Source organism: Lissotriton helveticus, chromosome 8, assembly GCF_964261635.1.
Source record: "Lissotriton helveticus chromosome 8, aLisHel1.1, whole genome shotgun sequence".
Lineage (NCBI taxonomy): Eukaryota > Metazoa > Chordata > Amphibia > Caudata > Salamandridae > Lissotriton > Lissotriton helveticus.
In genome coordinates, this window is record NC_136069.1 from 1189438938 (window position 1) to 1189451938 (window position 13001).

General features: G+C 47.6%; 1 protein-coding gene across 1 annotated transcript in view; it reads left to right on the top strand.

The window, feature by feature from the left end:
* Positions 1-13001, top strand: part of LOC144773228 (E3 SUMO-protein ligase RanBP2-like) — a 559200-nt gene that overhangs the window by 367806 nt on the left and 178393 nt on the right. The window contains exon 21 of the mRNA XM_078658126.1: positions 8134-8304. Within this exon, the coding sequence (XP_078514252.1) occupies positions 8134-8304 (171 nt within the window). The remainder of the gene's footprint in view (positions 1-8133; positions 8305-13001) is intronic.

The window sequence follows — 13001 nt, forward strand, 5'->3', positions numbered from 1 at the left end:
TCTTATTTTTCATCAGTGTATCTTGTTTGAACAACCCTGCAAGTCCAGGTGCCAAAAATAACCTAAACTGCTTGTAATCAGTACCAACTGTGTGGGGGGAGGGAGGTTGCTAAACATCACCTTCCACCAAGTTGTGCATCCTTTGGCCCTCTTGCAATTTAAGGTGTGAATACTTGTGTGGCTGAAATTCTGCACTATGTGGCTTTTCAGAGAATCCGAAAGAAAGAATGCAACCATATCTTTCATATTGAAATTGGCATGCCTGGATTTTAACTGTAATTCCGACTATCATATGAAGGTAAAGTGTAAGGTTATACACCATAATTGACCATCGCTCCTCCATGAAAAACTTGTTTGACCAGGTCGCACAAAAATACTTCAATAAATAAGTGATGCTGTTTTTTTATATAATGACCTATCCTATTCATTGGCTACAGCCATGAGCTCCTTCGATTTCAGAGTGTAATTTGAAATTGTGATTGGGTAAGCTTCTGTTCAAGAATACGTTGAAGTCTTTATGCTCATGGAATAGACTGAAATATTTCTTTATGCAACCTGCTGCAGAAAAGGTCACGCTGAGGATGTTGCTGGAGGCTATGGCATAAGCCATGTTGCCAACGTTTGCTTCACCAGGTCTCTTTATAATTAGTCCCTTACTTACTCAATAATAGTCTGTTATCAAAATAAGCTAGTACGATTTTTAGATGAAGTATTAAGAGATTTAGGCCTAGTTTAGATTTTGGTGAACGGGTACTCCATCAGAAACGTGAGTGATATTCCGTCCGCCCTATTATAAGTGCTTTATATCATAATGCTCTTATAATATGGCTACGGGATATTGGTCACGTTCGTGATGGAGCACCCTCCGCCAAACTCGAAATCAAGCCCTTAGTCTGAGAACAATGTTGTTCTATGTAGCAAGATTTATTTGTGTAGTGTATTTGAGGTTTGGGGACCTATAGCCACGTTTTGCAGTTTGAAAGAGTGTAAAGTGATTCGAAAAATGTACTAATTGTTCTCAAGACAAGTTCCCAATTATCAGACTTAGTGTTGTTGAAGCAACAATAGCACATGGTGCTCCCAACTTCTGTAGAGTGATCACGGAAAGTTTGTGAAGGGAGGCTAAAGAACTTGACATGTTACAAGTTGTTCTAGCTGTTACCAAAAATTGCCTTAAAGTGAAGTCTTTATCTTAGGTTACCCATTTTCTCTCCTCTTTGCCCTTTCCTATTGTTCCTGGTCATTACTTGGATAAGGGATGTGGTAGAGTTCAAAGATGTTATTTTAGATTAAGTTTAGATTTAACAATATCATATTACTTATAATAATATATTATAACAATGGTGGGGAGGCATTTTTTTAAATGGAGGCTACCCATGGGCGAATTGTAAGGCATTATAGTTTGTGACTATCGGCCAATGAAAAATGTAATTTTTTATAAATATTGTTCCTGTGAAGATGGGTGGCTTTCAGTGCGTTTATTATTTAGGTTTCTGACCTATTATCCAGTATTAGGGGTGTCTTTCATAGATTCACATGCCTGAATCATTCCCCGTCGTCGAGACGGGAGCCTCCGGTACATAAAAAAGTAATGTCCTATAGACATACATAGAGAAAATAGGCCTAAGGGTCTCACCTTAGTAGCCTTTCTTTGTCCTTATGCAAAAAGGACCAAACTCTCACAGTCAGCCAATCAGCTCCGACCTCCCTCTAGAACCTTCCTGGGTGGAGCCTCAGTCCCTCAGATTTTCTACCGCACGTTGTGCTAGGGAGTCTCCAGCCTGAGCTCTTCTCAGGATTCCTTATAAACTCATCTACTTCCTTTGAAAAGTGAATCTTCATTCTACAATCTTCAAGGACTACTTCAGTAACACTTTGAAGCAGTAAGTGTTTGCTTCCACTGCTTTCTTCGATGTCTGAATCCCAGAAGAAAGCCCTTTTCAGGGCCTGCTCTTCATGTGGGAAGAAAAGGCTCCATGTGGATGATAAGCATACCTTATGCTTATATTGCCTTTATCCGGACCACGTCCCTGCAGACTGCAAAATATGTAGGTCTTTCCCCAGGAAGACCGTGAGAGACAGGGAAGGCCGCCTTCTCATCTGGCTCGACAGACTCAAGGACAGAGACACTCTGGAATCTTCCGAAGGTAGTGTCTCTAAAACCTCAGCAGTCTCTCAAAAGAGGCCAAGGGTAACTTCCCCTGGCCCCTCAGACACCCCTCCTAGGAAGACAGCCAAGAAGTCTTCAGAGGCAAGATCTACGACATCTTCTGTGTCTGTTCAGGATACTCAGACTTTTAAAAAGCCTGCTCAGGCCTCTAGCAGACCTCAGAGGACTACCTCAGTGACTACCACGGTCTCGACGACGTCAGCGTTGTCTCTTTCACCGTCGACGATAACATCTCCATCATCGTCGTCGACAGGTAGGCCTATTTCCTCCATTTTACTGCTGAAATCGTCGACGACAAAGACCCTGTCGACGTCGAAAACTACTCCGTCGACGAAAACTACGCCGTCGACGAAGATAACGACGACGCCGTCGACGACGAACCCACCACCGACAGCCCCGACGACGACAGCGTCGACGAGGGCATCGACGACGAAGACGTCGACGACGAAGACGTCGACGAGACCGACATCGACGACGGGCTCGCCGTCGACGAGCGCACCGACGACGCCCCGGTCGTCGACGACCAAATTGCCGTCTACGGAGATTCCGTCGACGAGGACCCTACCGTCGACGAAGGACTCCTCGTCGTCGACGATGTTAAAGACGTCGACGGAGGACTCGTCGTCGTCGTCGACGAAGTTAAAGCTGCCGTCGACGGAGGACTCGTCGTCGACGAAGACACTTCCGGACACATGGAAGAAAACCAAGCTCGTGGAGGTGGCATCCCTCACGCTACCACCGTCGACGACGCCTTCGACGGCTTCCAACTCCAGTCCTGCGTTGGGCAAGTCTACTAAGCCGCATATTACGCCGGAGACCACGTCTCCAAGCAAAGTGGAGCAGCACCCACCTAACGAAATCTTCCAGAGTGAAGAATCCGAGGAGGATGACCACCTGGGCCCCGCTACTTCCATCTCGGACCTACATGTCAAGTGCCAAAGCACTGACGAGGAGGTAGAGGAATACTCCTACCAGGAACACTCCGTCCACACTAAAGTCACCACGGAGGTTACCCCCATGGTCTGCCTCCCGGCTTCTCTGGTGAACGACCTGAAATTCCTTGTACAGGATTACAAACAACGTTTCCCGGACGCTGACAGTAGGGATCAGCCACCTATCGTTCCTAACCCAGCGGCAGCCCCAAAACCGTCTCGACCTCCCCCTCAGGCCCACCATGAAAAGATTCAACCTCAGGAGGTAGTGTCGTCTGACGAGGATGAGGAGGAGGATGAATTGGAGGAAGGAGAGGTCCAGGAGGCCCACTCTTCCCAGGATGAGGAGGATGAATATGTGGCGTCCTCACCAGCATCGCCCCAACCGCGCCATGCGGACTCGCCGCCGGTAGACATAGGCGGCTTCCATAAAATTGTGGAAAGAGCGGCGAAGAGATTCCATATGACTGTCGAATCAACAGAGACTGAATGCTTCCTACACTATTTTAAGGAGCAGACTCAAAAGACGACGAAATCTATTCCAATAATAGAATTTCTATGGGAACAAGGCAAGAAGATAATGCTGACGCCCGCTTCTGTGTCTGCGGTTGTTCCGCGCTTAGACAAAAAATACAAAGCCCCACTGTCTGCAGCGGTTTGCCTAAATGGGCACCCTAAACCGGATTCAGTGGTCACACAAGCGGCCCAGAAACACTCACGCAACCCTTCCTCCCCGCTGTCCGCTCCTCCGGACAAAGAAGGAAGAAAACTGGACACGATCGGCAAAAGGTTCACCACGACTTCGGCCATGACCGTCAAGGTAGCCAACTCCATTGCCTTATTGGGGCGTTATAATCGCCAACTCTGGGAAGACATAGCCCCATATTTGTCAGACCTGCCGGACTCGGTCCGTGGGGAAGTCCAGGCCCTACTACTGGAGGGTCAATCTTCGGCTGCCGAAATAATTGACTGTGCTATCGATGCAGCCATGACTGGCTTTCGTCAACTTGCTGGAGCTGCGGTCCTACGCCGTCAAGGATGGCTTAAAGCGACGTCCTTCCGCCAGGAGGTGCAGTCCAAGGTCTTGGACATGCCCTTCGATGGCCAGCACCTCTTTGGGTCCAAAATCGATGAGGCATTGCAAACCATGAAGAAGGACACGGATACGGCAAGGGCTCTGGGTACCTTACAGTCCCGAAACCAGTCCTTTCGAGGCAACAGATCTAGAGGACAGTCCTCGTATCGAGGTTCCTATCAGAATAGGTCCTCGTACTCCTATTCTAACAAAGGTCAATACCAACACAAGCAACCTCAAGGCCGTCCATCATCCTATGGACGATCTAACTTCAGAGGCAAGGCTACAAAGAGGGGCACTGGCGGCCGCCAGTGACGAGCTACTCCAGCCAGTCCAGCCACCCTATCCATCCTTACAAATTGGAGGAAAATTGACCCATTTCCTCAACAATTGGCAACTCATAACCACGGACAAGTGGGTTCTCCAAATTATACGTTTTGGCCATTCCCTCGAATTCACCACCATCCCTCCCAGGACTCCTCCTCGCAGGCGGGCGCACAAAAACTTACGCCTGCTTCTCCAGGAAATTTCTGTAATGCTGAAGAAAGGAGCTATCGAGCGCGTTCCGGCGCCCCTGAAGGGGAAGGGCTTTTACTCCCACTTCTTTCTCGTACACCAGAAAGAGGACAAGTGGCGGCCCATTCTGGACCTCCGAGCGCTCAACGTCTTCCTACGAAGCCAATCGTTCAGGATGGTGACGATTCAAGAAATACTAGGCATTCTAGAAAAAGGGGATTTCATGACCTCCTTGGATCTCCAGGATGCCTACTACCACATTCCCATCCTCAAGTGTCACAGAAAATTCCTGAGGTTCGAGGTAGCAGGGCAACATTATCAATTCAAGGTACTACCATTCGGCCTCAAATCCGCGCCGCGGATTTTCACGAAGTGCCTTGCACCAGTGGCAGCTTTCCTGCGTCAAATGGGTCACCAGGTCTTCCCCTACCTAGACGACTGGCTGGTGAAAGCACCCTCGGAGGAAGACGCAGCCACATCCTCCAACGCCTGCACAAATCTTTTTCAGAGGCTGGGATTAACCCTCAATCTCAAGAAATCCTGTGTCGTCCCTACGACAAAAATTACGTTCCTCGGAGCAACCTTGGACACAGAGTCTGCGAGAGCCTTTCCCTCGAAAGAAAGGACAGACAAGATATTGTCCCTGGCCACGGCTGTGGCGAACAGGACAAACCTGAAGGTCAGGACCTATACATCCCTCCTGGGCATGATGTCCTCCTGTATACTCCTCGTCCCTCACTGCAGACTCAGAATGCGCCCGTTGCAGGAGGCGCTCGCGAGCCAATGGACTCAAAGTACTGGCTCTTTCGAGGACACTGTCTGGATAACACCCAAAATGACCAAGAGTCTAACCTGGTGGAGAAGTCGCAACAATCTGACCGTCGGACTGTCATTTCTCCTTCCGGCAACACCTCTGGTGATCACCACGGACGCTTCCCTGGAGGGATGGGGAGCTGTCCTTCAGGACCTTCGGATCAGCGGCAAATGGGAAACTCAGGAAAAACAGCTTCATATAAATCTTTTGGAGCTAAGAGCCGTGTACCTAGCGCTACAGGCCTTTCTACCACGCATCCGGCACTCCCCAGTGCTCGTCAAAACGGACAACACCACGACGATGCACTATCTCAACAAACAGGGAGGAACGCGTTCGCTCTCTCTATCACGCGAATCGCAGAAGATCTGGAACTGGCTAGTGCTGCAGGGAATCGCACTCAAGGCCGCCTATGTGCCGGGCAAGGAAAATACCATCGCCGACGCCCTAAGCAGGCAACGATCACTCTCCCACGAGTGGGAACTGAGCGACAGCGCGCTGACTCACATCTTCTCTCAATGGGGAGTCCCAAGAATCGACCTGTTTGCCACCAAGGGGAACGCCAAATGCCCAAGCTACGCAAGCTGGCATCCCCAACAAGGATCGCTGGGGAATGCCTTTTCCATCGTTTGGTTCAGCGTGTTTGCTTACGCTTTTCCTCCGTTTCCCATGATCCCGAGGCTCCTCAGGAAGATGAAGGCGGAGCCCTGTACCCTGATCCTGATTGCCCCGTACTGGCCGAGACAACACTGGTTCTCGGATCTACTTCGGCTCTCTATCAAGACACCGATTCGTCTGCGACAGCACCCGAACCTCCTGACGATGTCCAAGGGGCAGGTGCAACACCCGAACCTGCCATCGCTCAGCTTATCAGCCTGGCTCCTGAGCACAGAGAGTTCGGTGGCCTAAATATCCCGCAGGACTGCAAAGATATACTGGCAAAAGCGAGAGCAGACAGTACCAACAAAACCTACTCTCTCAAATGGAAAAGATTCTGCATTTGGTGTTCGGCCCAAGGCCTGCAACCGCTGTTAGTCACTCCTGAACAGCTATTGCCATACCTGCTGCACTTGGCACGATCAGGACTGGCACATGCGTCCATAAAAGTCCACCTAGCAGCGATATCAAGGTTCACCAGAACTTTCACGGGACCTTCCCTGTGGTCCAATCGACTTGTCAAACAATTCCTGAAGGGACTTTATAGATCCTTTCCGAGGCCTCGGAAAGTCCCCCCAATGTGGCATCTGAACCTAGTTCTCAACCAACTTATGAGGCATCCCTTTGAACCCATTCATCGGGCATCCATCAAACACGTCTCATGGAAAACTGCGCTCTTGCTCGCTCTGACATCGGCCAGGAGAGTGAGCGAACTTCAAGCCCTGTCCATTCAGGATCCATACCTGCAATTCAGACAGGACAGAGTGCTGTTAAGACCAAACCCAAAGTTCATACCGAAAGTGCCTTCGGACTTTCATCTCAATGAGCCAATAGTCCTTAGGTCTTTCTTTGCAAACCCTTCCACCGCAGCCGAAAGGGCACTCCATTCTTTAGACCTCAAGAGATGTCTAAAGTTCTATCTGGATAAAACCAAAGACTTCAGAAAATCTTCACAACTATTCGTGGCATACAGCAATCCAAGAATGGGCCTGCCTCTCACGAAGCAAAGCATCTCGAGATGGATTTCCTCGGCGATTGCGTTCTGTCATACCAAGGCCGGACGGCCTTTGACTGATCGTGTCACTGCACATTCCACCAGGGCGATGTCCACATCAGCAGCACTTTTCGCTGGAGTGCCGATCCTGGACATATGCAGAGCGGCGACCTGGAAGTCACCGCACACCTTCTCCAGACACTACTGCCTGGATCTCGAACTTCAGAAGGATGCAGCAGTGGGCCAGGCGGTGCTACGCCATCTCTTTCAGTGAGGTGAGCCTTCCCTCATCCCGCCATCCAGGTATGCACATTCTCTGCTATTGTGATGCTCTGCTTATGCTGTCTTTTTACATGCTATAGTACAATGTATACATTGTCTAACATGCCTACAGGGCACCTTTCCATCACGAATGTGCATGTCTAATTGCTAGCTACTCTGATTCAGGCATGTGAATCTATGAAAGACACCCCTAATACTGGATAAGAACTGCGTTACTTACCTGTAACAGCAGTTATCCAGTATTGGTGTCTTTCATAGATTCACATGCAACCCTCCCGCCTCCCCTGGGAAGTCTCATCCCTTTCTCACAATGTTACGCCTAACTAACTGAGTGCGTACGAAAATCTGAGGGACTGAGGCTCCTCCCAGGAAGGTTCTAGAGGGAGGTCGGAGCTGATTGGCTGACTGTGAGAGTTTGGTCCTTTTTGCATAAGGACAAAGAAAGGCTACTAAGGTGAGACCCTTAGGCCTATTTTCTCTATGTATGTCTATAGGACATTACTTTTTTATGTACCGGAGGCTCCCGTCTCGACGACGGGGAATGATTCAGGCATGTGAATCTATGAAAGACACCAATACTGGATAACTGCTGTTACAGGTAAGTAACGCAGTTCTTCCTTTATATGCTGTTTACACTTCATTCCATCATAATTATACCCGCATTCTTGGTATTGTTTTGTTTTTGGTGCATTACAGACAAAAACAGGAAAGGAGAAGATGCACAATTGTTTTCTGATGATGTGGTCTTTGTGTATGAATTATCACCTACGCCTGAGCAAAGAGCTTTAGCTGAAAGTCTTCAGCTGCCTCCCACTTTCTTCTGCTACAAGAGCAGACCGCATTATGAAAGTGACGACGATCACGATGGTAAGTTAAAATTATCAGTTGTAAATCATTTAATTTTAATAGATGTCTTGAAAGGAACAAACTCCTTTTGGCAAATTCTACTTCACCAGTGAGGAACATGTTAAGATTATACATATCCTTTTTAATCTTCTGTCAGATTGTCACCATAATATTTTTAGCATTGTAGACTGTGTTCTCACTTTAATTGGAAAAAATGTCAGAAAGGATGCAGCACCTCCTGCTAGGTAGAGTTGACTCCTAAGCAATAGTATCCATATCTCTTCCATCCGCTATTTCTTTCCTCTTTATGTTGTGTTTATTCTTTCATCGCTTTTGTTTCTCTGTACTTTAGTGCCATTGTTTTTACTACGTCCTCATTGTTTGTAGTTTCATGTGATACTAATGTCACATGGAAGTATAGGCTTTTCCAGTCTCTATCAGTCTGCACAGCAAGAAAAGTCGTGCCCTTTCCATTTATTCCTCTACACCTAGAGTTTGTCATACAGGTGGTACAGTAACTATTGGGGACAGAGTTAATGGTGATTACGCCTGGAATGCTGAGCAACTACTTGGAGAATCAGTAATTCTGGGTTTTTATTACCACAATAATTTCTCATATTGCCCCACACTTTCACCTTGAGAAATTACTTGGTGAAAGTAAACTGATCTGCAGTGTCGCACTGATCTTCTGATTGGGATCAAGCTGACAACTTATGTTACCTGCCGCATCGGATATGCGTGGCCACTCATAATGAGGGCTTTAATTACCAGTCAAATTTATAAACTGTAGTTCTTTTGCAGGCATAGCAGTTGTCCCATATTGGATTCTTAAATGAGACAATTTTGAGCTTTGCCGAACTTAGACTGCAGAAACTGTCCAGAGAAGCCCAGCAAGGGCCTCCCTTCTGGTTCATATAGTCAATGGATGCCCTCCTTGTTTGAGTAATAAAATATATATAGGTCTCGGGAATGAGGGTAAAGGGGTAAGGAGATCTTCATAAATAATTTTTCCACACACCTGTTTAGTACATTGCCAGTTTTTGCACTAATAAAAACCCCAGTCTCCTTTCTGTGTTTTCCTCTCTCACCCCATGAAAGGGCTTAAGTTATTTTGGATTCACTGTCTATTATATTGAGCCACTCTTGGCCATGGACCATTTCTGCTTCTCATCAGGTTGGAGATTTAATTGATCAGTCCCAAAGTGACCCAGAAATATTCCTATAGAAGAAAAATAATAAAGATGCAAAATTGAGACGATTAGTAACTGAAAAACTCCAGACACCGTTTTCTCCATATATGCGAGTGAGGAAAATGCGCCAGAGTTTTCCTGTGGTCCATGGGTGCTAAATAGTCAATGATGGCTCCACTGGAATCAAGATGCATAGCAGTCGCAAGGTGGACACACGGTCCTAGTGGCCCACTGGCGATAATAGGCTGGAAAATGCCGACCCCCTATCCGTATATCAAAAAGGAGGCACATAAAGGAGTAGTAAACATATCGGGGTCGGTGAAAAAACGTGAACTGCCCTGCGAGGCAGGTGAGCCAAGATCACAAGATAAGGGCGGAGGGGGACAGGTCACAGCCTCGATCTAGGAAGATAAAGCATAATGGGGAGGGGGGTGGGGGGGAATACGTAGTCCTCCAAGCCAAATGCGCGACCCTGTGGCGTCTACAGGGTTAGGGGACAAGTACCCCAGGCCGGGGTTCGAAGGTTCCTCAGTGCGTAGTTCTGGTAGAAACTGGAGATAAGCTGCGGTGTCCTCTGTATTCCTCCGGGACCGGTTTTAAATGTATATTTTTGTGATTACGCTATCTATTTTTGATATTAATAAAATGTGAATTTATAAAATGTTGTGATGCTCCATATTCTGCGGGACAACTTAATATATAGTGTGGATGAATCACCCACAATAGTATATTCCTGTGGAGGAAGATTCTGTTATTTAACCTGTGTTTCTCCCTGGGCCACAGGGATGGAGCAATATCTTGCTTTAATCCGTAACCCTCAACACAGGTTTTATTAAATTCGGTTTAGAATGAGCACTATTCACTTTTTATGTGCCTTTCCCAAACAGAGGTCTTGGTTACGGCATCTTCCCAAATGTCCCTGTAATAACTTATCCTCGCAAAGTACAGTGCATTATATTTTTTTTTGCACAATTTATGAATCTTTACATAAAATATTTCAACTCTCCATTTTAAAGGCTGCAAACAGACAACATTTGCTTGCTCTAGCTTTTTTACAGCAACTTGCTTCTGCTGAAAATTGTGCCGCAGTGCTGAACTATATTAGGAGTGCATTGCTACCTGATGGACAAGTTACTTACATTTGGTAATGCCTTATGTGAAGAGACCTGTTCTAGCCGCAGATTCTATACCATTGAATTTCCCAGGCGTCAGACTGGATCTGGTAGATTTTTCTTCGAACATTACCCTTGCGCTGGTAGGTGGCGTCGGTTGGCTCCACCTGGCGACGTCAGGTTCCTCTCCACTGCAGTAATGTCCGCGTCACCTAGATAGGCGCCACCATGGCGTGCTGATGTCAGTTCTTTTCTTTCGTTCCTTCCCACTTAGCACAGATCCGTGAAGAGGGATGCTCTCTCTCACTTTTTGACAGGCTTTTGTCACCAATTTTCAGGTGTGTAGAATGTTCTAGAAGGTTTCCGGATTCAAGCCATGTGGCGCCTGTCACTGTGCCATGTTGGAAATGGATCCACACCTGGTGTGCCTTTAGTGCTACCACGATCCAAATTTGTGCTCAGCACAATACATACCCATGCTCGGGGTTTCTTAAAATCCACGTGGGACATCTTTAACAACCCTATTAATTAGCCTCAAACACCACCACCCCCACGCCACGACCACAGTACACCTGTTCGGAACACTTGCAGCAGTTCTTCCTACAGTGGCAAAACATCACCTTAGTCCAATGGGTACTGCCCATTGTAGAACAGTGCTACTGCATGGTACTCAAGCCCAAACATCCCCGCTCCCTTCACCCGTCGCCCCCCAAAACCCTTCCCCCTCTCTCTCACCTCAAACACTCCATCTCCACAGTACACTAGCGCCTTCTTCAAGAGGAAGTGTACGTGCTTTTACTCAGTGGTGCCATAGAGCCTATGCCATCACAGCACTGCGTAAAAGGGGTGTACTCCCTGTACTTTCTCATCCCTAACAAAGACTGGTCCTTCAAGCTCATACTAGACCCCAGGCTGCTCAACAAGGTCATCCTGTCGGAGCAATTTTACATGGCCATGCTTCAGAATATCATTCCTCTGCTGCAGCACGGCAACTTCATCACTGATTTTGACCTGAATAACGTCCATTTCCCCATCCTGAACCACCTGGCTCATAACTGATACCTCAGGTTCATGGTAATTGGACAGCACTTTCAATTCAAGGTTATGGCCTTTGGGGTAACTACAGCTCCCATAGTCTTTACCAAATGCCTTGCAGTGATAGACGCCCATCTCAAAAGAAGCGGCATCTGCATTTCCTCATACTTCCATGACTGGCAGATCAAGAGTGCAAGCACACAGCAGTGCTTGGCCCACCCCCAGATCATCCTAGATCTTCGCCATGATCATGGTCTCGCCATCAACATGGACAAATCCCACCTCCAACACCTTCAGGTACAGCCCTTACATGGGGCAATTCTAAATTCAGTCACTGGAAAGGCTTATCCCAGCCCTGCACGTGTTCAAGTTTTCCAGCTTCTGCTGCCTCTTTTCTAGCCAGATCACCAGCTTGCAGCCAGGACAGTAATGTATGTCCGAGGCATGATGGCCTCATGCATTGGCATAGTTCCCCCCATGCTCGCTTGCACATGCGTCCACTTTCAGAGTTCATGATGGCACAATAGTCCCAAACAGATGGTCTCTGGGAAGACATAGTTGATTTGGGCCAGCAGTCGTCGCTCTCTGTAATGGTGGAACAGCAACAACCTATTGCCGGATAGTCCCTTTCTAGATTCGATTCCCCAAATGACCATCACTATGGAAGCCTCTCATGGAGTAGGGGGTGCATTTCAAAGATATGCCCGTTCAGGGCATGTGGACACCCGTCCAACAGACCTTCCACATCAGTTATATGGAACTACTGGTAGTCCAGCTGGCTCTCAAAGCTTCATTCTGCCACATCCATCACAAAACAGTTGTGGTCAAAACAGACAACATGACTGCCATGTAATACCTTTAGTAACAAGAGGGCGCGCATTCTCCCCAGCTCTCATTGGTACCGCTGAATATTTGGCATTGGGTGATCCACCATAAGGTACATCTGCTAACGAAATACCTTCCGGGAGCGGACAACGACTTTGCAGACCTGCTCAGCATACCTTCTTCATTGGGGGTTTCCCAAAGTAGATTTGTTTGCAACCGCTGAAAACACCAAATGCCAAAGCTTCACCTCTAGATTTCCCCACCCACAATCCAAGGGCAATGCATTATGAATTAACTGGTCAGAGATATTTGCCTACAATTTTCTGCCTCACCTACCTCTGCCATACATGGTCCGGAGGCTACAGCAGACGTCCACCATCTTCATGCTGGTGGCTCCCTCATGGGCCAGACAACCATGGTGCACAACCCTTCATCCTGGAGATTCCCATGTTGGGAAGACAACTTTTGTTCGCAATCTTTCTAGAGTTTTCTGTAGTCCCTCATGAAATGCTTCCCAACTGGCTGGATCATCTCAGGGCACAGTTGACCCAATCCC